This window comes from Ranitomeya imitator, chromosome 4, assembly GCF_032444005.1.
Source record: "Ranitomeya imitator isolate aRanImi1 chromosome 4, aRanImi1.pri, whole genome shotgun sequence".
Lineage (NCBI taxonomy): Eukaryota > Metazoa > Chordata > Amphibia > Anura > Dendrobatidae > Ranitomeya > Ranitomeya imitator.
The window spans coordinates 21,011,849-21,039,437 of NC_091285.1; the positions used below are offsets into that span (position 1 = coordinate 21,011,849).

At 43.1% G+C, this 27,589-nt stretch overlaps 1 protein-coding gene across 3 annotated transcripts in view; it reads left to right on the top strand.

The window, feature by feature from the left end:
- Positions 1–27,589, top strand: part of FGD4 (FYVE, RhoGEF and PH domain containing 4) — a 121,680-nt gene that overhangs the window by 84,531 nt on the left and 9,560 nt on the right. For all 3 annotated transcript variants that reach the window (XM_069763296.1, XM_069763298.1, XM_069763297.1), the window contains exons 6-15: positions 2,431–2,576; positions 8,675–8,831; positions 20,893–21,031; positions 21,446–21,504; positions 22,298–22,444; positions 22,659–22,831; positions 22,932–22,962; positions 23,207–23,302; positions 25,019–25,144; positions 27,187–27,330. In XM_069763296.1, the coding sequence (XP_069619397.1) occupies positions 2,431–2,576; positions 8,675–8,831; positions 20,893–21,031; positions 21,446–21,504; positions 22,298–22,444; positions 22,659–22,831; positions 22,932–22,962; positions 23,207–23,302; positions 25,019–25,144; positions 27,187–27,330 (1,218 nt within the window). The remainder of the gene's footprint in view (positions 1–2,430; positions 2,577–8,674; positions 8,832–20,892; positions 21,032–21,445; positions 21,505–22,297; positions 22,445–22,658; positions 22,832–22,931; positions 22,963–23,206; positions 23,303–25,018; positions 25,145–27,186; positions 27,331–27,589) is intronic.

Here is a 27,589-nt window from a genome sequence, read left to right on the forward strand (position 1 = left end):
TACTTTCAGCCCAGATTCAGCCAAATGCTGCAAAGTTGATTGGACGGCGCTTCATAGTACAGATGGACAATGACCCCAAGCATACAGCCAAAGCTACCCAGGAGTTCATGAGTGCCAAAAAGTGGAACATTCTGCAATGGCCAAGTCAATCTCCAGATCTAAACCCAATTGAGCATGCATTTCACTTGCTCAAATCCAGACTTAAGACGGAAAGACCCACAAACAAGCAAGACCTGAAGGCTGCGGCTGTAAAGGCCTGGCAAAGCATTAAGAAGGAGGAAACCCAGCGTTTGGTGATGTCCATGGGTTCCAGACTTAAGGCAGTGATTGCCTCCAAAGGATTTGCAACAAAATATTGAAAATAAAAATATTTTGTTTGGGTTATGTTTATTTGTCCAATTACTTTTGACCTCCTAAAATGTGGAGTGTTTGTAAAGAAATGTGTACAATTCCTACATTTTCTATCAGATATTTTTGTTCAACCCTTCAAATTAAACGTTACAATCTGCACTTGAATTCTGTTGTAGAGGTTTCATTTCAAATCCAATGTGGTGGCATGCAAAGCCCAACTCGCGAAAATTGTGTCACTGTCCAAATATTTCTGACCCTAACTGTAACTACTATAATACTGCCCCTATGTACAAGAATATAACTACTATAATACTGCCCCTATGTACAAGAATATAACTACTATAATACTGCCCCCTATGTACAAGAATATGACTACTATAATACCGCCCCCTATGTTCAAGAATATAACTACTATAATACTGTTCTCTATGTACAAGAATATAACTACTATAATACTGCCCCTATGTACAAGAATATAACTGCTATAATACTGCCCCCTATGTACAAGAATATAACTACTATAATACTGCCCCTATCTACAAGAATATAACTACTATAATACTGCCCCCTATGTACAAGAATATAACTACTATAATACTGCCCCACATGTACAAGAATATAACTACTATAGTACTGTTCCTATGTACAAGAATATAACTACTATAATACTGCCCCTATGTACAAGAATATAGCTACTATAATACTTCCCTTATGTACAAGAATATAACTTATAATACTGCCCCCTATGTACAAGAATATAACTACTATAATACTGCCCCCTATGTACAAGAATATGACTACTATAATACTGCCCCCTATGTTCAAGAATATAACTACTATAATACTTCCCCTATCTACAAGAATATAACTACTATAATACTGCCCCCTATGTACAAGAATATAACTACTATAATACTGCCCCCTATGTACAAGAATATAACTACTATAATACTGCCCCTATGTACAAGAATATAGCTACTATAATACTTCCCCTATGTACAAGAATATAACTTATAATACTGCCCCCTATGTACAAGAATATAACTACTATAATACTGCCCCATATGTACAAGAATATAACTACTATAATACTGCTCCTATGTACAAGAATATAACTACTATAATACTGCTCCTATGTACAAGAATATAACTACTATAATACTGCCCCTATGTACAAGAATATAACTACTATAATACTGCTCCTATGTACAAGAATATAACTACTATAATACTGCCCCTATGTACAAGAATATAACTACTATAATACTGCCCCTATGTACAAGAATATAACTACTATAATACTGCCCCATATGTACAAGAATATAACTACTATAATACTGCCCCTATGTACAAGAATATAACTACTATAATACTGCTCCTATGTACAAGAATATAACTACTATAATACTGCTCCTATGTACAAGAATATAACTACTATAATACTGCTCCTATGTACAAGAATATAACTACTATAATACTGCTCCTATGTACAAGAATATAACTACTATAATACTGCCCCTATGTGCAAGAATATAACTACTATAATACTGCCCCTATGTGCAAGAATATAACTACTATAATACTGCCCCTATGTACAAGAATATAACTACTATAATACTGCCCCTATGTACAAGAATATAACTACTATAATACTGCCCCTATGTACAAGAATATAACTACTATAATACTGCCCCTATGTACAAGAATATAACTACTATAATACTGCCCCTATGTATAAGAATGTGATTAGTCTTAGTGTTGGTGCTCTGCAGTCCATCCAATGGCTGTAAAGTTCTCTATGGGGGCGGTGTTTTGGCAACTACTGCTGCAGTCTCCGAATGTTGCAGCTTTGGTTGTTTTTTTAAATCTTATGGTTGTGAAGAACAATCATATGCGGGAAAGTAATCATGAGATGTCACGTATTAATGTTGATTGCTGACAGTAGCCTTGGTAAACCGCCCAAACTCCTATGACCCTGCCGACAGCATTTCATACTGTATATTTTTATTTAATCTGGGTTATTTTCATAAAATGGCAGATATGAAAATTTTTATTTTTTTATATATATTTTTTTTACAGACCTTTAACAAAGCGCTAGAGAATGAAGCCAAGAAAGGGTCTTTCCCAGTGGACGTTCCTAACAAAATATTCTCCAATATTTTATCAATCTACAGTTTCCACTCGTCATTCCTGCTTCCAGATCTTGAAGACAGAATGAAGGAATGGTGAGTATTGTACGTACCAGCAGAATAGTGAGTGCAGCTCTGGGGTATAATACAGGATGTAACTCAGGATCAGTAATGTAATGTATGTACACAGTGACTGCACCAGCAGAATAGTGAGTGCAGCTCTGGGGTATAATACAGGATGTAACTCAGGATCAGTAATGTAATGTATGTACACAGTGACTGCACCAGCAGAATAGTGAGTGCAGCTCTGGGGTATAATACAGGATGTAACTCAGGATCAGTAATGTAATGTATGTACACAGTGACTGCACCAGCAGAATAGTGAGTGCAGCTCTGGGGTATAATACAGGATGTAACTCAGGATCAGTAATGTAATGTATGTACACAGTGACTGCACCAGCAGAATAGTGAGTGCAGCTCTGGGGTATAATACAGGATGTAACTCAGGATCAGTAATGTAATGTATGTACACAGTGACTGCACCAGCAGAATAGTGAGTGCAGCTCTGGGGTATAATACAGGATGTAACTCAGGATCAGTAATGTAATGTATGTACACAGTGACTGCACCAGCAGAATAGTGAGTGCAGCTCTGGGGTATAATACAGGAGGTAACTCAGGATCAGTAATGTAATGTATGTACACAGTGACTGCACCAGCAGAATAGTGAGTGCAGCTCTGGGGTATAATACAGGATGTAACTCATGATCAGTAATGTAATGTATGTACACAGTGATTGCACCAGCAGAATAGTGAGTGCAGCTCTGGAGTATAATACAGGATGTAACTCAGGATCAGTAATGTAATGTATGTACACAGTGACTGCACCAGCAGAATAGTGATTGCAGCTCTGGAGTATAATACAGGATGTAACTCAGGATCAGTAATGTAATGTATGTACACAGTGACTGCACCAGCAGAATAGTGAGTGCAGCTCTGGAGTATAATACAGGATGTAACTCAGGATCAGTAATGTAATGTATGTACACAGTGACTGCACCAGCAGAATAGTGAGTGCAGCTCTGGGGTATAATACAGGATGAAATTCAGGATCAGTAATGTAATGTATGTACACAGTGACTGCACCAGCAGAATAGTGAGTGCAGCTCTGGGGTATAATACAGGATGTAACTCAGGATCAGTAATGTAATGTATGTACACAGTGACTGCACCAGCAGAATAGTGAGTGCAGCTCTGGAGTATAATACAGGATGTAACTCAGGATCAGTAATGTAATGTATGTACACAGTGACTGCACCAGCAGAATAGTGAGTGCAGCTCTGGAGGATAATACAAGATGTAACTCAGGATCAGTAATGTAATGTATGTACACAGTGACTGCACCAGCAGAATAGTGAGTGCAGCTCTGGGGTATAATACAAGGGGTAACTCAGGATCAGTAATGTAATGTATGTACACAGTGACTGCACCAGCAGAATAGTGAGTGCAGCTCTGGGGTATAATACAGGATGTAACTCAGGATCAATAATGTAATGTATGTACACAGTGACTGCACCAGCAGAATAGTGAGTGCAGCTCTGGGGTATAATACAGGATGTAACTCAGGATCAGTAATGTAATGTATGTACACAGTGACTGCACCAGCAGAATAGTGAGTGCAGCTCTGGAGTATAATACAAGATGTAACTCAGGATCAGTAATGTAATGTATGTACACAGTGACTGCACCAGCAGAATAGTGAGTGCAGCTCTGGGGTATAATACAGGGGGTAACTCAGGATCAGTAATGTAATGTATGTACACAGTAACTGCACCAGCAGAATAGTAAGTGCAGCTCTGGAGTATAATACAAGATGTAACTCAGGATCAGTAATGTAATGTATGTACACAGTGACTGCACCAGCAGAATAGTGAGTGCAGCTCTGGGGTATAATACAGGATGTAACTCAGGATCAGTAATGTAATGTATGTACACAGTGACTGCACCAGCAGAATAGTGAGTGCAGCTCTGGAGGATAATACAAGATGTAACTCAGGATCAGTAATGTAATGTATGTACACAGTGACTGCACCAGCAGAATAGTGAGTGAAGCTCTGGGGTATAATACAGGGGGTAACTCAGGATCAGTAATGTAATGTATGTACACAGTGACTGCACCAGCAGAATAGTGAGTGCAGCTCTGGGGTATAATACAGGGGGTAACTCAGGATCAGTAATGTAATGTATGTACACAGTGACTGCACCAGCAGAATAGTGAGTGCAGCTCTGCAGTATAATACAAGATGTAACTCAGGATCAGTAATGTAATGTATGTACACAGTGACTGCACCAGCAGAATAGTGAGTGCAGCTCTGGGGTATAATACAGGATGTAACTCAGGATCAGTAATGTAATGTATGTACACAGTGACTGCACCAGCAGAATAGTGAGTGGAGCTCTGGAGGATAATACAAGATGTAACTCAGGATCAGTAATGTAATGTATGTACACAGTGACTGCACCAGCAGAATAGTGAGTGCAGCTCTGGGGTATAATACAGGGGGTAACGCAGGATCAGTAATGTAATGTATGTACACAGTGACTGCACCAGCAGAATAGCGAGTGCAGCTCTGGAGTATAATACAGGATGTAGCTCAGGATCAGTAATGTAATGTATGTACACAGTGACTGCACTAGCAGAATGATGAGTGCAGCTCTGGGGTATAATACATCATGTAACTCAGGATCAGTAATGTAATGTATGTACACAGTGACTGCACCAGCAGAATAGTGAGTGCAGCTCTGGGGTATAATACAGGATGTAACTCATGATCAGTAATGTAATGTATGTACACAGTGATTGCACCAGCAGAATAGTGAGTGCAGCTCTGGAGTATAATACAGGATGTAACTCAGGATCAGTAATGTAATGTATGTACACAGTGACTGCACCAGCAGAATAGTGAGTGCAGCTCTGGAGTATAATACAGGATGTAACTCAGGATCAGTAATGTAATGTATGTACACAGTGACTGCACCAGCAGAATAGTGAGTGCAGCTCTGGGGTATAATACAGGATGTAACTCAGGATCAGTAATGTAATGTATGTACACAGTGACTGCACCAGCAGAATAGTGAGTGCAGCTCTGGAGTATAATACAAGATGTAACTCAGGATCAGTAATGTAATGTATGTACACAGTGACTGCACCAGCAGAATAGTGAGTGCAGCTCTGGGGTATAATACAGGATGTAACTCGGGATCAGTAATGTAATGTATGTACACAGTGACTGCACCAGCAGAATAGTGAGTGCAGCTCTGGAGTATAATACAGGATGTAACTCATGATCAGTAATGTAATGTATGTACACAGTGATTGCACCAGCAGAATAGTGAGTGCAGCTCTGGAGTATAATACAGGATGTAACTCAGGATCAGTAATGTAATGTATGTACACAGTGACTGCACCAGCAGAATAGTGAGTGCAGCTCTGGGGTATAATACAGGATGTAACTCAGGATCAGTAATATAATGTATGTACACAGTGACTGCACCAGCAGAATAGTGAGTGCAGCTCTGGAGTATAATACAGGATGTAACGCAGGATCAGTAATGTAATGTATGTACACAATGACTGTACCAGCAGAATAGTGAGTGCAGCTCTGGAGTATAATACAGGATGTAACTCAGGATCAGTAATGTAATGTATGTACACAGTGACTGCACCGTAGAATAGTGAGTGCAGCTCTGGGGGATAATAGAGGATGTAACTCAGGATCAGTAATGTAATGTATGTACACAATGACTGTACCAGCAGAATAGTGAGTGCAGCTCTGGAGTATAATACAGGATGTAACTCAGGATCAGTAATGTAATGTATGTACACAGTGACTGCACCGTAGAATAGTGAGTGCAGCTCTGGGGGATAATAGAGGATGTAACTCAGGATCAGTAATATACAGTGGAAACGGAAAGTATTCAGACCCCTTTAAATTTTCACTCTTTGTTTCATTGCAGCCATTTGGTTAAATTTAAAATAGTTCATTTTTTTTCTCATTAATGATCACTCTGCACCCCATCTTGACTGAAAAAAAACAGAAATGTAGAAATATTTGCAAATGTAAGAAAACCTCAAATATCACATGGTCATAAGTATTCAGACCCTTTGGTCAGACACTCATATATAAGTCACATGCCGTCCTTGTGATCCTCCTTGAGATGGTTCTTCTGCTTCATTGGAGTCCAGCTGTGTGTAATTAAACTGATAGGACTTGATTTGGAAAGGAGCACACCTGTCTACAGCACAGACCAAAAGTTTGGACACACCTTCTCATTTAAAGATTTTTCTGCATTTTCATGACTATGAAAATTGTACATTCACACTGAAGGCATCAAAACTATGAATGAAAACGTGGAATTATATACTTAACAAAAAAGTGTGAAACAACTGAAATTATGTCTTATATTCTAGGTTCTTCAAAGTAGCCACCTTTTGCTTTGATGACAGCTTTGCACACTCTTGGCATTCTCTTGATGAGCTTCAAGAGGTAGTACCCGGGAATGGTCTTCCAACAATCTTGAAGGGGTTCCTAGAGATGCTTAGCACTTGTTGGCCCTTTTGCCTTCACTCTGCGGTCCAGCTCACCCCAAACCATCTGGATTGGGTTCAGGTCTGGTGACTGTGGAGGTCAGGTCATCTGGCGTAGCACCCCATCACTCTCCTTCTTGGTCAAATAGCCCTTACACAGCCTGGAGGTGTGTTTGGGGTCATTGTCCTGTTGAAAAATAAATAATGGTCCAACTAAACGCAAACCGGATGGAATAGCATGCCGCTGCAAGATGCTGTGGTAGCCATGCTGGTTCAGTATGCCTTCAATCTTGAATAAATCCCCAACAGTGTCACCAGCAAAGCACCCCCACACCATCACAGCTCCTCCTCCATGCTTCACGGTGGGAACCAGGCATGTAGAGTCCATCCGTTCACCGTTTCTGCGTCGCACAAAGACACGGTGGTTGGAACCAAAGGTCTCAAATTTGGACTCATCAGACCAAAGCACAGATTTCCACTGGTCTAATGTCCATTCCTTGTGTTCTTTAGCCCAAACAAGTCTCTTCTGCTTGTTGCCTGTCCTTAGCAGTGGTTTCCTAGCAGCTATTTTACCATGAAGGCCTGCTGCACAAAGTCTCCTCTTAACAGTTGTTGTAGAGATGTGTCTGCTGCTAGAACTCTGTGTGGCATTGACCTGGTCTGTAATCTGAGCTGCTGTTAACCTGCGATTTCTGAGGCTGGTGACTCGGATAAACTTATCCTCAGAAGCAGAGGTGACTCTTGGTCTTCCTTTCCTGGGGCGGTCCTCATGTGAGCCAGTTTCTTTGTAGCGCTTGATGGTTTTTGCCACTGCACTTGTGGACACTTTCAAAGTTTTCCCAATTTTTCGGACTGACTGACCTTCATTTCTTAAAGTAATGATGGCCACTAATTTTTCTTTATTTAGCTGCTTTTTTCTTGCCATAATACAAATTCTAACAGTCTATTCAGTAGGACTATCAGCTGTGTATCCACCAGACTTCTGCTCAACACAACTGATGGTCCCAACCCCATTTATAAGGCAAGAAATCCCACTTATTAAACCTGACAGGGCACACCTGTGAAGTGAAGACCATTCCCGGTGACTACCTCGTGAAGCTCATCAAGAGAATGCCAAGAGTGTGCAAAGCAGTCATCAAAGCAAAAGGTGGCTACTTTGAAGAACCTAGAATATAAGACATAATTTCAGTTGTTTCACACTTTTTTGTTAAGTATATAATTCCACATGTGTTAATTCATAGTTTTGATGCCTTCAGTGTGAATGTACTATATTCATAGTCATGAAAATACAGAAAAATCTTTAAATGAGGTGTGTCCAAACTTTTGGTCTGTACTGTATATATATGTGTATATATATATATATATATATATATATATATATATACACACATGTCTTCCACCCCACCCAAAAAAAAAAAAACAAGCCCCAGTAAAGAGGAAAAGAAAGAAAACACAGAAATGCCGCCTGCCTAGTGTAGAAATGTCAGTATTCGCTCAGCCGGTCAGGTTATCACAGCGTTAGAGATGGATGCTGGATGATAAAGTCTGCGGAGGTCGGAGCGACCGTGATAAATCCCCTATATCGTCATTTATTCTCACTTTGGCAGGTCCGTCAGCCCCAGAATTGGAGATATTTTACAAAAATTGGCGCCGTTCTTAAAGATGTATGCGGAATATGTAAAAAATTTTGATAATGCCATGGAAACGGTGAAAACGTGGATGGATCGGTCGGCGCAATTCAAACACGTTGTTGAAGAAATTCAGGTGAGGCTTCAGCTATAGCGAGTGTGTATTATAGTGTGTACAGACAGTGACCTCTAGTGGTGACACTGAACTATGCAGCATTCAGGTGAGACTTCAGCTATAGAGAGTGTGTATTATAGTGTGTACAGACAGCGACCTCTAGTGGTGACACCGAGCTATGCAGCATTCAGGTGAGACTTCAGCTATAGAGAGTGTGTATTATAGTGTGTACAGACAGTGACCTCTAGTGGTGACACTGAACTATGCAGTATTCAGGTGAGACTTCAGCTATAGAGAGTGTGTATTATAGTGTGTACAGACAGCGACCTCTAGTGGTGACACCGAGCTATGCAGCATTCAGGTGAGACTTCAGCTATAGAGAGTGTGTATTATAGTGTGTACAGACAGCGACCTCTAGTGGTGACACCGAGCTATGCAGTATTCAGGTGAGACTTCAGCTATAGAGAGTGTGTATTATAGTGTGTACAGACAGTGACCTCTAGTGGTGACACTGAACTATGCAGCATTCAGGTGAGACTTCAGCTATAGAGAGTGTGTATTATAGTGTGTACAGACAGTGACCTCTAGTGGTGACACCGAGCTATGCAGCATTCAGGTGAGACTTCAGCTATAGAGAGTGTGTATTATAGTGTGTACAGACGGTGACCTCTAGTGGTGACACTGAACTATGCAGCATTCAGGTGAGACTTCAGCTATAGAGAGTGTGTATTATAGTGTGTACAGACAGTGACCTCTAGTGGTGACACTGAGCTATGCAGTATTCAGGGGAGGCTTCAGCTATAGAGAGTGTGTATTATAGTGTGTACAGACAGCGACCTCTAGTGGTGACACTGAACTATGCAGCATTCAGGTGAGGCTTCAGCTATAGAGAGTGTGTATTACAGTGTGTACAGACAGTGACCTCTAGTGGTGACACTGAGCTATGCAGTATTCAGGGGAGGCTTCAGCTATAGAGAGTGTGTATTATAGTGTGTACAGACAGTGACCTCTAGTGGTGACACTGAGCTATGCAGTATTCAGGTGAGGCTTCAGCTATAGAGAGTGTGTGTATTATAGTGTGTACAGACAGCGACCTCTAGTGGTGACACCGAACTATGCAGCATTCAGGTGAGGCTTCAGCTATAGCGAGTGTGTATTATAGTGTGTACAGACAGTGACCTCTAGTGGTGACACTGAACTATGCAGCATTCAGGTGAGGCTTCAGCTATAGAGAGTGTGTATTATAGTGTGTACAGACAGCGACCTCTAGTGGTGACACCGAGCTATGCAGCATTCAGGTGAGACTTCAGCTATAGAGAGTGTGTATTATAGTGTGTACAGACAGTGACCTCTAGTGGTGACACTGAACTATGCAGCATTCAGGGGAGGCTTCAGCTATAGAGAGTGTGTATTATAGTGTGTACAGACAGTGACCTCTAGTGGTGACACTGAGCTATGCAGTATTCAGGGGAGGCTTCAGCTATAGAGAGTGTGTATTATAGTGTGTACAGACAGCGACCTCTAGTGGTGACACTGAACTATGCAGCATTCAGGTGAGGCTTCAGCTATAGAGAGTGTGTATTACAGTGTGTACAGACAGTGACCTCTAGTGGTGACACTGAGCTATGCAGTATTCAGGGGAGGCTTCAGCTATAGAGAGTGTGTATTATAGTGTGTACAGACAGTGACCTCTAGTGGTGACACTGAGCTATGCAGTATTCAGGTGAGGCTTCAGCTATAGAGAGTGTGTGTATTATAGTGTGTACAGACAGCGACCTCTAGTGGTGACACCGAACTATGCAGCATTCAGGTGAGGCTTCAGCTATAGCGAGTGTGTATTATAGTGTGTACAGACAGTGACCTCTAGTGGTGACACTGAACTATGCAGCATTCAGGTGAGGCTTCAGCTATAGAGAGTGTGTATTATAGTGTGTACAGACAGCGACCTCTAGTGGTGACACCGAGCTATGCAGCATTCAGGTGAGACTTCAGCTATAGAGAGTGTGTATTATAGTGTGTACAGACAGTGACCTCTAGTGGTGACACTGAACTATGCAGCATTCAGGGGAGGCTTCAGCTATAGAGAGTGTGTATTATAGTGTGTACAGACAGCGACCTCTAGTGGTGACACCGAGCTATGCAGCATTCAGGTGAGACTTCAGCTATAGAGAGTGTGTATTATAGTGTGTACAGACAGTGACCTCTAGTGGTGACACCGAACTATGCAGCATTCAGGTGAGACTTCAGCTATAGAGAGTGTGTATTATAGTGTGTACAGACAGTGACCTCTAGTGGTGACACTGAACTATGCAGCATTCAGGGGAGACTTCAGCTATAGAGAGTGTGTATTATAGTGTGTACAGACAGTGACCTCTAGTGGTGACACCGAACTATGCAGCATTCAGGTGAGACTTCAGCTATAGAGAGTGTGTATTATAGTGTGTGCAGACAGTGACCTCTAGTGGTGACACTGAGCTATGCAGCATTCAGGTGAGACTTCAGCTATAGAGAGTGTGTATTATAGTGTGTACAGACGGTGACCTCTAGTGGTGACACTGAACTATGCAGCATTCAGGTGAGACTTCAGCTATAGAGAGTGTGTATTATAGTGTGTACAGACAGTGACCTCTAGTGGTGACACTGAGCTATGCAGTATTCAGGGGAGGCTTCAGCTATAGAGAGTGTGTATTATAGTGTGTACAGACAGCGACCTCTAGTGGTGACACTGAACTATGCAGCATTCAGGTGAGGCTTCAGCTATAGAGAGTGTGTATTACAGTGTGTACAGACAGTGACCTCTAGTGGTGACACTGAGCTATGCAGTATTCAGGGGAGGCTTCAGCTATAGAGAGTGTGTATTATAGTGTGTACAGACAGTGACCTCTAGTGGTGACACTGAGCTATGCAGTATTCAGGTGAGGCTTCAGCTATAGAGAGTGTGTGTATTATAGTGTGTACAGACAGCGACCTCTAGTGGTGACACCGAACTATGCAGCATTCAGGTGAGGCTTCAGCTATAGCGAGTGTGTATTATAGTGTGTACAGACAGTGACCTCTAGTGGTGACACTGAACTATGCAGCATTCAGGTGAGGCTTCAGCTATAGAGAGTGTGTATTATAGTGTGTACAGACAGCGACCTCTAGTGGTGACACCGAGCTATGCAGCATTCAGGTGAGACTTCAGCTATAGAGAGTGTGTATTATAGTGTGTACAGACAGTGACCTCTAGTGGTGACACTGAACTATGCAGCATTCAGGGGAGGCTTCAGCTATAGAGAGTGTGTATTATAGTGTGTACAGACAGCGACCTCTAGTGGTGACACCGAGCTATGCAGCATTCAGGTGAGACTTCAGCTATAGAGAGTGTGTATTATAGTGTGTACAGACAGTGACCTCTAGTGGTGACACCGAACTATGCAGCATTCAGGTGAGACTTCAGCTATAGAGAGTGTGTATTATAGTGTGTACAGACAGTGACCTCTAGTGGTGACACTGAACTATGCAGCATTCAGGGGAGACTTCAGCTATAGAGAGTGTGTATTATAGTGTGTACAGACAGTGACCTCTAGTGGTGACACCGAACTATGCAGCATTCAGGTGAGACTTCAGCTATAGAGAGTGTGTATTATAGTGTGTGCAGACAGTGACCTCTAGTGGTGACACTGAGCTATGCAGCATTCAGGTGAGACTTCAGCTATAGAGAGTGTGTATTATAGTGTGTACAGACAGTGACCTCTAGTGGTGACACTGAACTATGCAGCATTCAGGTGAGACTTCAGCTATACAGAGTGTGTATTATAGTGTGTACAGACAGTGACCTCTAGTGGTGACACCGAACTATGCAGCATTCAGGTGAGGCTTCAGCTATAGAGAGTGTGTATTATAGTGTGTACAGACAGTGACCTCTAGGGGTGACACCGAACTATGCAGTATTCAGGTGAGGCTTCAGCTATAGAGAGTGTGTATTATAGTGTGTACAGACAGTGACCTCTAGTGGTGACACTGAGCTATGCAGCATTCAGGTGAGACTTCACCTATAGAGAGTGTGTATTATAGTGTGTACAGACAGTGACCTCTAGTGGTGACACTGAGCTATGCAGCATTCAGGTGAGGCTTCAGCTATAGAGAGTGTGTATTATAGTGTGTACAGACAGTGACCTCTAGTGGTGACACTGAGCTATGCAGCATTCAGGTGAGACTTCAGCTATAGCGAGTGTGTATTATAGTGTGTACAGACAGTGACCTCTAGTGGTGACACTGAACTATGCAGCATTCAGGTGAGACTTCAGCTATAGCGAGTGTGTATTATAGTGTGTACAGGCAGTGACCTCTAGTGGTGACACTGAACTATGCAGTATTCAGGTGAGGCTTCAGCTATAGAGAGTGTGTATTATAGTGTGTACAGACAGCGACCTCTAGTGGTGACACTGAGCTATGCAGCATTCAGGTGAGGCTTCAGCTATAGAGAGTGTGTATTATAGTGTGTACAGACAGTGACCTCTAGTGGTGACACCGAGCTATGCAGCATTCAGGTGAGACTTCAGCTATAGAGAGTGTGTATTATAGTGTGTACAGACAGTGACCTCTAGTGGTGACACCGAGCTATGCAGCATTCAGGTGAGGCTTCAGCTATAGAGAGTGTGTATTATAGTGTGTACAGTCAGTGACCTCTAGTGGTGACACTGAACTATGCAGCATTCAGGTGAGACTTCAGCTATGGAGAGAGTGTGTATTATAGTGTGTACAGACAGTGACCTCTAGTGGTGACACCGAGCTATGCAGCATTCAGGTGAGACTTCAGCTATAGAGAGTGTGTATTATAGTGTGTACAGACAGTGACCTCTAGTGGTGACACCGAGCTATGCAGCATTCAGGTGAGACTTCAGCTATAGAGAGTGTGTATTATAGTGTGTACAGACAGTGACCTCTAGTGGTGACACCGAGCTATGCAGCATTCAGGTGAGGCTTCAGCTATAGAGAGTGTGTATTATAGTGTGTACAGTCAGTGACCTCTAGTGGTGACACTGAACTATGCAGCATTCAGGTGAGACTTCAGCTATGGAGAGAGTGTGTATTATAGTGTGTGCAGACAGTGACCTCTAGTGGTGACACTGAACTATGCAGTATTCAGGTGAGGCTTCAGCTATAGAGAGTGTGTATTATAGTGTGTACAGACAGTGACCTCTAGTGGTGACACTGAGCTATGCAGCATTCAGGTGAGACTTCAGCTATAGAGAGTGTGTATTATAGTGTGTACAGACAGTGACCTCTAGTGGTGACACTGAGCTATGCAGCATTCAGGTGAGACTTCAGCTATAGCGAGTGTGTATTATAGTGTGTACAGACAGTGACCTCTAGTGGTGACACTGAGCTATGCAGCATTCAGGTGAGGCTTCAGCTATATCGAGTGTGTATTATAGTGTGTACAGACGGCGACCTCTAGTGGTGACACTGAAATATGCAGCATTCAGGTGAGGCTTCAGCTATAGAGAGTGTGTATTATAGTGTGTACAGACAGTGACCTCTAGTGGTGACACCGAGCTATGCAGCATTCAGGTGAGGCTTCAGCTATAGAGAGTGTGTATAATAGTGTGTACAGTCAGCGACCTCTAGTGGTGACACTGAACTATGCAGCATTCAGGTGAGACTTCAGCTATAGCGAGTGTGTATTATAGTGTGTACAGACAGTGACCTCTAGTGGTGACACTGAACTATGCAGTATTCAGGTGAGACTTCAGCTATAGCGAGTGTGTATTATAGTGTGTACAGACAGTGACCTCTAGTGGTGACACTGAACTATGCAGCATTCAGGTGAGGCTTCAGCTATAGAGAGTGTGTATTATAGTGTGTACAGACAGTGACCTCTAGTGGTGACACTGAACTATGCAGTATTCAGGGGAGGCTTCAGCTATAGAGAGTGTGTATTATAGTGTGTACAGACAGTGACCTCTAGTGGTGACACTGAGCTATGCAGCATTCAGGGGAGGCTTCAGCTATAGCGAGTGTGTATTATAGTGTGTACAGACAGTGACCTCTAGTGGTGACACTGAACTATGCAGCATTCAGGTGAGACTTCAGCTATAGCGAGTGTGTATTATAGTGTGTACAGACAGTGACCTCTAGTGGTGACACTGAACTATGCAGTATTCAGGTGAGGCTTCAGCTATAGCGAGTGTGTATTATAGTGTGTACAGACAGCGACCTCTAGTGGTGACACTGAACTATGCAGTATTCAGGTGAGGCTTCAGCTATAGCGAGTGTGTATTATAGTGTGTACAGACTGTGACCTCTAGTGGTGACACCGAGCTATGCAGCATTCAGGTGAGGCTTCAGCTATAGAGAGTGTGTATTATAGTGTGTACAGACAGTGACCTCTAGTGGTGACACTGAACTATGCAGCATTCAGGTGAGGCTTCAGCTATAGAGAGTGTGTATTATAGTGTGTACAGACAGTGACCTCTAGTGGTGACACTGAACTATGCAGCATTCAGGTGAGACTTCAGCTATAGCGAGTGTGTATTATAGTGTGTACAGACAGTGACCTCTAGTGGTGACACTGAACTATGCAGCATTCAGGTGAGGCTTCAGCTATAGAGAGTGTGTATTATAGTGTGTACAGACAGTGACCTCTAGCGGTGACACTGAACTATGCAGCATTCAGGTGAGGCTTCAGCTATAGAGAGTGTGTATTATAGTGTGTATAGACAGTGACCTCTAGTGGTGACACTGAACTATGCAGCATTCAGGGGAGGCTTCAGCTATAGCGAGTGTGTATTATAGTGTGTACAGACAGTGACCTCTAGTGGTGACACTGAACTATGCAGTATTCAGGTGAGACTTCAGCTATAGAGAGTGTGTATTATAGTGTGTACAGACAGTGACCTCTAGTGGTGACACTGAGCTATGCAGCATTCAGGTGAGGCTTCAGCTATAGAGAGTGTGTATTATAGTGTGTACAGACAGTGACCTCTAGTGGTGACACTGAGCTATGCAGCATTCAGGTGAGACTTCAGCTATAGAGAGTGTGTATTATAGTGTGTACAGACAGTGACCTCTAGTGGTGACACTGAGCTATGCAGTATTCAGGTGAGGCTTCAGCTATAGAGAGTGTGTATTATAGTGTGTACAGACAGTGACCTCTAGTGGTGACACTGAGCTATGCAGCATTCAGGTGAGACTTCAGCTATAGAGAGTGTGTATTATAGTGTGTACAGACAGTGACCTCTAGTGGTGACACTGAACTATGCAGCATTCAGGTGAGGCTTCAGCTATAGAGAGTGTGTATTATAGTGTGTACAGACAGTGACCTCTAGTGGTGACACTGAACTATGCAGCATTCAGGTGAGGCTTCAGCTATAGAGAGTGTGTATTATAGTGTGTACAGTCAGTGACCTCTAGTGGTGACACTGAACTATGCAGCATTCAGGTGAGACTTCAGCTATAGCGAGTGTGTATTATAGTGTGTACAGACAGTGACCTCTAGTGGTGACACTGAACTATGCAGCATTCAGGTGAGGCTTCAGCTATAGAGAGTGTGTATTATAGTGTGTACAGACAGTGACCTCTAGTGGTGACACTGAACTATGCAGCATTCAGGGGAGGCTTCAGCTATAGCGAGTGTGTATTATAGTGTGTACAGACAGTGACCTCTAGTGGTGACACTGAACTATGCAGTATTCAGGTGAGGCTTCAGCTATAGCGAGTGTGTATTATAGTGTGTACAGACAGTGACCTCTAGTGGTGACACTGAACTATGCAGCATTCAGGTGAGGCTTCAGCTATAGAGAGTGTGTATTATAGTGTGTACAGACAGTGACCTCTAGTGGTGACACTGAGCTATGCAGCATTCAGGTGAGACTTCAGCTATAGAGAGTGTGTATTATAGTGTGTACAGACAGTGACCTCTAGTGGTGACACTGAACTATGCAGCATTCAGGTGAGACTTCAGCTATAGCGAGTGTGTATTATAGTGTGTACAGACAGCGACCTCTAGTGGTGACACTGAGCTATGCAGTATTCAGGTGAGGCTTCAGCTATAGTGTGTATTATAGTGTGTACAGACAGTGACCTCTAGTGGTGACACTGAGCTATGCAGCATTCAGGTGAGACTTCAGCTATAGCGAGTGTGTATTATAGTGTGTACAGACAGCGACCTCTAGTGGTGACACTGAACTATGCAGTATTCAGGGGAGGCTTCAGCTATAGAGAGTGTGTATTATAGTGTGTACAGACAGTGACCTCTAGTGGTGACACTGAGCTATGCAGCATTCAGGTGAGACTTCAGCTATAGAGAGTGTGTATTATAGTGTGTACAGACAGCGACCTCTAGTGGTGACACTGAACTATGCAGTATTCAGGGGAGGCTTCAGCTATAGAGAGTGTGTATTATAGTGTGTACAGACAGTGACCTCTAGTGGTGACACTGAACTATGCAGCATTCAGGTGAGACTTCAGCTATAGAGAGTTTGTATTATAGTGTGTACAGACAGCGACCTCTAGTGGTGACACTGAACTATGCAGTATTCAGGTGAGGCTTCAGCTATAGCGAGTGTGTATTATAGTGTGTACAGACAGTGACCTCTAGTGGTGACACTGAGCTATGCAGAATTCAGGTGAGACTTCAGCTATAGAGAGTGTGTATTATAGTGTGTACAGACAGTGACCTCTAGTGGTGACACTGAACTATGCAGAATTCAGGTGAGACTTCAGCTATAGAGAGTGTGTATTATAGTGTGTACAGACAGTGACCTCTAGTGGTGACACTGAACTATGCAGCATTCAGGTGAGACTTCAGCTATAGAGAGTGTGTATTATAGTGTGTACAGACAGTGACCTCTAGTGGTGACACTGAGCTATGCAGCATTCAGGTGAGGCTTCAGCTATAGCGAGTGTGTATTATAGTGTGTACAGACAGTGACCTCTAGTGGTGACACTGAGCTATGCAGCATTCAGGTGAGGCTTCAGCTATAGCGAGTGTGTATTATAGTGTGTACAGACAGTGACCTCTAGTGGTGACACCGAACTATGCAGCATTCAGGTGAGACTTCAGCTATAGCGAGTGTGTATTATAGTGTGTACAGACGGTGACCTCTAGTGGTGACACCGAACTATGCAGCATTCAGGTGAGGCTTCAGCTATAGCGAGTGTGTATTATAGTGTGTACAGACAGCGACCTCTAGTGGTGACACTAAACTATGCAGCATTCAGGTGAGGCTTCAGCTATAGCGAGTGTGTATTATAGTGTGTACAGACGGCGACCTCTAGTGGTGACACCGAGCTATGCAGCATTCAGGTGAGACTTCAGCTATAGAGAGTGTGTATTATAGTGTGTGCAGACAGTGACCTCTAGTGGTGACACTGAGCTATGCAGCATTCAGGGGAGGCTTCAGCTATAGCGAGTGTGTATTATAGTGTGTACAGACAGTGACCTCTAGTGGTGACACTAAACTATGCAGTATTCAGGTGAGGCTTCAGCTATAGCGAGTGTGTATTATAGTGTGTACAGACAGTGACCTCTAGTGGTGACACCGAACTATGCAGCATTCAGGGGAGGCTTCAGCTATAGAGAGTGTGTATTATAGTGTGTACAGACAGCGACCTCTAGTGGTGACACCGAACTATGCAGTATTCAGGGGAGGCTTCAGCTATAGAGAGTGTGTATTATAGTGTGTACAGACAGTGACCTCTAGTGGTGACACTGAGCTATGCAGCATTCAGGTGAGACTTCAGCTATAGAGAGTGTGTATTATAGTGTGTACAGACAGTGACCTCTAGTGGTGACACCGAACTATGCAGCATTCAGGTGAGGCTTCAGCTATAGAGAGTGTGTATTATAGTGTGTACAGACAGTGACCTCTAGTGGTGACACTGAGCTATGCAGCATTCAGGTGAGGCTTCAGCTATAGCGAGTGTGTATTATAGTGTGTACAGACGGTGACCTCTAGTGGTGACACTGAACTATGCAGCATTCAGGTGAGGCTTCAGCTATAGCGAGTGTGTATTATAGTGTGTACAGACAGCGACCTCTAGTGGTGACACCGAACTATGCAGCATTCAGGTGAGACTTCAGCTATAGCGAGTGTGTATTATAGTGTGTACAGACAGCGACCTCTAGTGGTGACACCGAGCTATGCAGCATTCAGGGGAGGCTTCAGCTATAGCGAGTGTGTATTATAGTGTGTACAGACAGTGACCTCTAGTGGTGACACTGAACTATGTAGCATTCAGGTGAGACTTCAGCTATAGAGAGTGTGTATTATAGTGTGTACAGACAGCGACCTCTAGTGGTGACACCGAACTATGCAGCATTCAGGTGAGACTTCAGCTATAGAGAGTGTGTATTATAGTGTGTACAGACAGCGACCTCTAGTGGTGACACCGAGCTATGGAGCATTCAGGGGAGGCTTCAGCTATAGCGAGTGTGTATTATAGTGTGTACAGACAGTGACCTCTAGTGGTGACACTGAACTATGTAGCATTCAGGTGAGACTTCAGCTATAGAGAGTGTGTATTATAGTGTGTACAGACAGTGACCTCTAGTGGTGACACTGAACTATGCAGCATTCAGGTGAGACTTCAGCTATAGCGAGTGTGTATTATAGTGTGTACAGACAGCGACCTCTAGTGGTGACACCGAACTATGCAGCATTCAGGTGAGACTTCAGCTATAGAGAGTGTGTATTATAGTGTGTACAGACAGTGACCTCTAGTGGTGACACTGAACTATGCAGCATTCAGGTGAGACTTCAGCTATAGCGAGTGTGTATTATAGTGTGTACAGACCGTGACCTCTAGTGGTGACACTGAGCTATGCAGCATTCAGGTGAGGCTTCAGCTATAGAGAGTGTGTATTATAGTGTGTACAGACAGTGACCTCTAGTGGTGACACTGAACTATGCAGCATTCAGGTGAGACTTCAGCTATAGAGAGTGTGTATTATAGTGTGTACAGACAGCGACCTCGAGTGGTGACACTGAACTATGCAGCATTCAGGTGAGACTTCAGCTATAGCGAGTGTGTATTATAGTGTGTACAGACAGTGACCTCTAGTGGTGACACCGAGCTATGCAGCATTCAGGGGAGGCTTCAGCTATAGCGAGTGTGTATTATAGTGTGTACAGACAGTGACCTCTAGTGGTGACACTGAACTATGCAGCATTCAGGTGAGACTTCAGCTATAGAGAGTGTGTATTATAGTGTGTACAGTCAGCGACCTCTAGTGGTGACACCGAGCTATGCAGCATTCAGGGGAGGCTTCAGCTATAGCGAGTGTGTATTATAGTGTGTACAGACAGTGACCTCTAGTGGTGACACTGAACTATGTAGCATTCAGGTGAGACTTCAGCTATAGAGAGTGTGTATTATAGTGTGTACAGACAGCGACCTCTAGTGGTGACACCGAACTATGCAGCATTCAGGTGAGACTTCAGCTATAGAGAGTGTGTATTATAGTGTGTACAGACAGCGACCTCGAGTGGTGACACTGAACTATGCAGCATTCAGGTGAGACTTCAGCTATAGAGAGTGTGTATTATAGTGTGTACAGACAGTGACCTCTAGTGGTGACACCGAACTATGCAGCATTCAGGTGAGACTTCAGCTATAGAGAGTGTGTATTATAGTGTGTACAGACAGTGACCTCTAGTGGTGACACTGAGCTATGCAGCATTCAGGTGAGGCTTCAGCTATAGAGAGTGTGTATTATAGTGTGTGCAGACAGTGACCTCTAGTGGTGACACTGAACTATGCAGCATTCAGGGGAGGCTTCAGCTATAGCGAGTGTGCATTATAGTGTGTACAGACAGTGACCTCTAGTGGTGACACTGAACTATGTAGCATTCAGGTGAGACTTCAGCTATAGAGAGTGTGTATTATAGTGTGTACAGACAGCGACCTCTAGTGGTGACACCGAACTATGCAGCATTCAGGTGAGACTTCAGCTATAGCGAGTGTGTATTATAGTGTGTACAGACAGTGACCTCTAGTGGTGACACCGAGCTATGTAGTATTCAGGTCATTTAGAGGGGAGTTCCATTTTTGTGTTTACTCGGTTTTCTAAACATCCATTTTTATTGTGTCACAGAGGGAAGGTAAATGCGGCAGCCTGACGCTGCAGCACCATATGCTGGAGCCGGTACAGCGGATACCGCGATACGAGATGCTCTTAAAGGACTACCTCCGCAAACTGCCCCAAGATTCTCTGGACCGAAAAGATGCGGAAAGTAAGTTGACCCTTATTGTTTTACCCCATTGGGTACACTGGCATCGACAGTAAATGGCTTCAATCACTGAGGGAAGCCAATAGCACGTGTTTAATTTCCCTGCAGCGCCCCTACAGGAGAAAGGAAGAATCACACCATTCACATTTGAAAACCATTAAATATATTTTACAATCATATTAATAGTCTCACTCAACACTACAAATCATCCTGCCAAAAAACAAAACAAAACAAAAAAACAACTAAAAAACCCCCTTAGATTCCACAGTCAATAGCGGCTGTAGCATCTAAGGGGTTAGATAGAGTAAATATGGTACAGATAGAATATATAATACCGTATTACCCTGTATATACAGTCATTAGTTCAGTTTGGTAATATTTGATCATTTTTAAAAAAAACATTTTTTATTTTTTCAGAATCCCTCGAAATTATTTCCACGGCAGCGAGTCACTCAAATTCAGCAATCAGGAAAATGGTGAGCGAGCGATCATCTACGGGGTGTGTCCTCCCGCATTAACTTCCCACTGAATGGCGCCATATGGTGCACAAGTGATAATATGGTCCCTGCGTACCCAGTGCAGCACCAGCAAGGTTCCAGCCCTGATGAGATCTTTCCCGACTTGTTACCAATGGAAAGTGGTGGAGATTCTAAAAATTGTGTCCTATTTAACCCATTTCTATCCAGTACCGAAAGGTTTTTAATGGCCCCTTTCTATAGGGAAAAATGAAGCCCGGCTTGGGGGGGCCATTATTATGTTTGTGCCGGGGCTCCTGGAGGGTTCTGACACAGGGTGCATTGCAGATCTCCAATGTCAAAATTGTTTTAAGTCGACATTTTTGCATTGGCTGACGTGGCAGCAGACTGACGCTGAGATTTAACACGGTTTATGGGGTACTTTATGCCAGGTGGCATTGATGTGATCGCTCCCTGCCTAAACATTAGTCTTTGAGAAACCCCTCAAATGGGTGTTAAGGGGTATTTATTATCAAACTGGCTTCCATATAATATTTACTCGACCTTTGGTTACTGGGGAGGAATCCATGGGTCTCATTTATGACAACACGGTTTATGGGTACTTTATGCCAGGTACCATTCATGTGATCGCTCCCTGCCTACACTTTAGTCTTTAAGAAACCCCTCAAGTGGGTGTTAAGGGGTATTTATTATCAATCGGGCTTCCGTAAAATATTTTACTCGACCTTTGGTTACTGGGGAGGAATCCTTTGGTCTCATTTCTGACAACCATTTCCTTTCTGCTGGTCCACAGGAAAGTCTGAAGAAGCTACTGCTGGTGTACGAGATGCTGGGAGAAGAAGAGGACATTGTCCACCCCTCCAACGAGTTCATCAAAGAAGGGCAGATTCTTAAACTGGCCGCTCGTAACACGTCCGCCCAAGAGCGACATCTCTTCCTGGTGAGGAAATAAGATGTAATTACTCCGTACTCTTTGTCGCCCCCTGCAGAGCACTTGTTGTGAAAAAGAATCCTGAAACCTATCGGGGGTTTAGATTCACCGCAGTGCAGAGTATTTCAGCAGAGCTCCTCATGCTTGATAAAGAAGGTCGTTTTTTTCGGATGAGCTTGACCCCCCTCTTATGACCGTCGTATTATTTTCCTTCTTCTCCCAGTTCAACAACATGCTGCTGTACTGTGTGCCCAAGTTCAGTCTGGTGGGGGCAAAGTACTCGGTGCGCACCAAGATCGGACTGGACGGTATGAAAGTGGTGGCGACGCAGAACGAGGACTATCTCCACACCTTCCAGATTTCAGGCAAAGAGCGGGCGCTGGAGTTACAGGCCAGGTGAGGGATCCTCAGGGGCGGGGTTTGGATATGTGGTGGGTGGAGTCTCCATTTTCATTGGTTATTTTTTTTACTTAATTTTTTTTTTTTTTAATTTCAGCTCCGAATCGATAAAAGTAGAATGGATTAAGGTATGTGAATTCCCCAGGAAGAAATAACAGTTCGGATACATCTTTTCCCAAAAATTTTCCTCCGGGACATGATTCTACGAACTGGCAGTCGGGCATTATCACTGCCCTTATCTATGTGGCTCCTCCTTAAATACTGACGCGGTATAATCCGAGCCGTCGCACACAGTTAGATTCTGCATTTCCAGGAGGAGTAATGGAGGAACAGAGTCAGATGTAATATCTGAGATACGTTATTTCCTTCCAGGCGCTGAACGAGGCGATTGCAGAATTTCAGCAGCGGAATGAAACCTTTATAATCGCGAATGCAAAAAAAATGGAAGAGGCTTCGCTAGAGGTTCCCGTAAGTTCTGACTAAATTTACTTGTGGGTCGGATTACTGACAGTCGGGGTCTTGTGAAAGAGGGAAATGTTCTGTAATAATACGGAATCACATGAAGTAACGCCGCGCAGTTCCCCTTTCATCACCGCTCCTATTAAAGGTCAAGTCACCGATCACAACCCAGAATATGGTCGGGATTCCACATTCTCCTCACCCTATATTCATTATACCCCAGAGCTGCACTCACTATTCTGCTGGTGCAGTCACGGTGTACATACATTACTGATCCTGAGTTACATCCTGTATTATACCCCAGAGCTGCACTCACTATTCTGCTGGTGCATTCACTGTGTACATGCATTACATTACTGATCCTGAGTTACCTCCTGTATTATACCCCAGAGCTGGACTCTCTATTCTGCTGGTGCAGTCACTGTGTACATACATTACATTACTGATCCTGAGTTACCTCCTGTATTATACCCCAGAGCTGCACTCTCTATTCTGCTGGTGCAGTCACTGTGTACATACATTACATTACTGATCCTGAGTTACATCCTGTATTATACTCCAGAGCTGCACTCACTATTCTACTGGTGCAGTCACTGTGTACATACATTACATTACTGATCCTGAGTTACATCCTGTATTATACTCCAGAGCTGCACTCACTATTCTGCTGGTGCAGTCACTGTGTACATACATTACATTACATTACTGATCCTGAGTTACCTCCTGTATTATACCCCAGAGCTGCACTCTCTATTCTGCTGGTGCAGTCACTGTGTACATACATTACATTACTGATCCTGAGTTACATCCTGTATTATACTCCAGAGCTGCACTCACTATTCTACTGGTGCAGTCACTGTGTACATACATTACATTACTGATCCTGAGTTACATCCTGTATTATACTCCAGAGCTGCACTCACTATTCTGCTGGTGCAGTCACTGTGTACATACATTACATTACTGATCCTGAGTTACATCCTGTATTATACTCCAGAGCTGCACTCACTATTCTGCTGGTGCAGTCACTGTGTACATACATTACATTACTGATCCTGAGTTACATCCTGTATTATACTCCAGAGCTCCACTCACTATTCTGCTGGTGCAGTCACTGTGTACATACATTACATTACTGATCCTGAGTTACATCCTGTATTATACCCCAGAGCTGCACTCACTATTCTGCTGGTGCAGTCACTGTGTACATACATTACATTACTGATCCTGAGTTACATCCTGTATTATACTCCAGAGCTGCACTCACTATTCTGCTGGTGCAGTCACTGTGTACATACATTACATTACTGATCCTGATTTACATCCTGTATTATACCCCAGAGCTGCACTCACTATTCTGCTGGTGCAGTCACTGTGTACATACATTACATTACTGATCCTGAGTTACATCCTGTATTATACTCCAGAGCTGCACTCACTATTCTACTGGTGCAGTCACTGTGTACATACATTACATTACTGATCCTGAGTTACATCCTGTATTATACTCCAGAGCTGCACTCACTATTCTGCTGGTGCAGTCACTGTGTACATACATTACATTACTGATCCTGAGTTACATCCTGTATTATACTCCAGAGCTGCACTCTCTATTCTGCTGGTGCAGTCACTGTGTACATACATTACATTACTGATCCTGAGTTACATCCTGTATTATACCCCAGAGCTGCACTCACTAAGTTTAGTTTCATGGTTTTATTATAGAGTGCTGAGCTGGGACTCCGCGCCCCAAAATGGATCCGAGACAATGAAGTGACCATGTGCATGAAATGCAAAGAGCAATTTAACGCTTTGACCAGGAGGAGGCACCATTGCCGGGCGTGTGGATGTGTGAGTCATTATTCTGGTTTATATTGGTATCATAACACCATACCGTCTCTCACGTCTGGCCTTTGGTTGGATATTCAAGTTGTTTTAGGGGGATAATATCCCTGGTGGGCTAGTTTGTTTGTAGAATTAATATTCTTGGTGGGCTACTGTATTTGTCGAATATTCCTGGTGGGAATTAATATCCCTGGTAGGCTATTGTATTTGTAGAATTAATATTCCTGGTGGGCTAGTGTATTTGTAGGATTAATATTCCTGGTGGGCTAGTGTATTTGTAGAATTAATATTCCTGGTGGGCTACTGTATTTGTAGGATTAATATTCCTGGTGGGCTAGTGTATTTGTAGGATTAATATTCCTGGTGGGCTAGCGTGTTTATAGAATTAATATTCCTGGTGGGCTAGTGTATTTGTAGAATTAATATTCCTGGTGGGCTAGTGTATTTGTAGAATTAATATTCCTGGTGGGCTAGTGTATTTGTAAAATTAATATCCCTGGTGGGCTAGTGTATTTGTAGAATTAATATCCCTGGTGGGCTAGTGTATTTGTAGAATTAACATCCCTGGTGGGCTAGTGTATTTGTAGAATTAATATCCCTGGTGGGCTAGTGTATTTGTAGAATTAATATTCCTGGTGAGCTAGTGTATTTGTAGGATTAATATTCCTGGTGGGCTAGTGTATTTGTAGGATTAATACTCCTGGTGGGCTAGTGTATTTGTAGAATTAATATTCCTGGTGGGCTAGTGTAGTTGTAGAATTAATATTCCTGGTGGGCTAGTGTGTTTGTAGAATTAATATTCCTGGTGGGCAAGCGTGTTTGTAGAATTAATATCCCTGGTGGGCTAGCGTGTTTGTAGAATTAATATCCCTGGTGGGCTAGCGTATTTGTAGAATTAATATCCCTGGTGGGCTAGTGTATTTGTAGAATTAATATCCCTGGTGGGCTAGTGTATTTGTAGGATTAATATTCCTGGTGGGCTACTGTATTTGTAGGATTAATATTCCTGGTGGGCTAGTGTATTTGTAGGATTAATATTCCTGGTGGGCTAGTGTATTTGTATGATTAATATTCCTGGTGGGCTAGTGTATTTGTAGGATTAATATTCCTGGTGGGCTAGTGTAGTTGTAGGATTAATATTCCTGGTGGGCTAGTGTATTTGTAGAATTAATGTTCCTGGTGGGCTAGTGTATTTGTAGAATTAATGTTCCTGGTGGGCTAGTGTATTTGTAGAATTAATATTCCTGGTGGGCTAGTGTATTTGTATGATTAATATCCCTGGTGGGCTAGTGTATTTGTAGGATTAACATTCCCAGTGGGCTAGTGTATTTGTTGAATTAATATTCCCCTTGGGCTAGTGTATTTGTAGGATTAATATTCCTAGTGGGCTAGTGTGTTTGTAGGATTAATATTCCTGGTGGGCTAGTGTATTTGTAGAATTAATACTCCTGGTGGGCTAATGTATTTGTAGAATTAATATTCCTGGTGGGCTAGTGTATTTGTAGGATTAATATTCCTGGTGGGCTAATGTATTTGTAGAATTAATATTCCTGGTGGGCTAGTGTGTTTGTAGGATAAATATTCCTGGTGGGCTAGTGTATTTGTAGGATTAATATTCCTGGTGGGCTAGCGTATTTGTAGGATTAATATTCCTGGTGGGCTAGTGTATTTGTAGGATTAATATTCCTGGTGGGCTAGTGTATTTGTAGGATTAATATTCCTGGTGGGCTAGTGTATTTGTAGAATTAATATTCCTGGTGGGCTAGTGTAGTTGTAGAATTAATATTCCTGGTGGGCTAGTGTAGTTGTAGAATTAATATTCCTGGTGGGCTAGTGTATTTGTAGAATAAAGTATGGATGTAGAGAATTCCTGGTATTCTACTGTGTTTTTAGAATGTCCCTAATGGTCCCCTGTATTTGTAGAGCTAATGTCCCTGGTGGCCTTGAGGTGGTACGGTTACTAGAGCAGAGCGGGGCTGTTACTGGTGGCAGACGGACCTGTGCAGAGGTCCCAGTATGTGACGCCGGTCCCCATTTGTTCCTTACAGGTGGTTTGTTGGAAATGTTCCGACTACAAAGCTCCTCTTCATTACGACAGCGACAAAATGAACAAAGTGTGTAAGGATTGCTACCACATACTACGGGGGTCCAACGACAGTGAGGAAAAGGAGAAGAAGAGGGGCATACTGGAGGTGAGGACTGACGCTTGTGCCGCGACGGTACACGCATCCTTAAAGGTTCGGCCCACCCCTTTTCGGATCAGGCTGGGGGTCACACCATGGAAGACCCTCCCCAGGGATCAGCTGTCATGTAATATATGGATGAGCCAGGCCCCTTCCACCTTTTTTTTGTAAACCACAACCATGCACCATGAAAAGGTATATGATATGAGGTTGTTCATGGGACAATCCCTTTAAGGGAGCCTGTCAGTAGGTTGGACGCCTATAAACT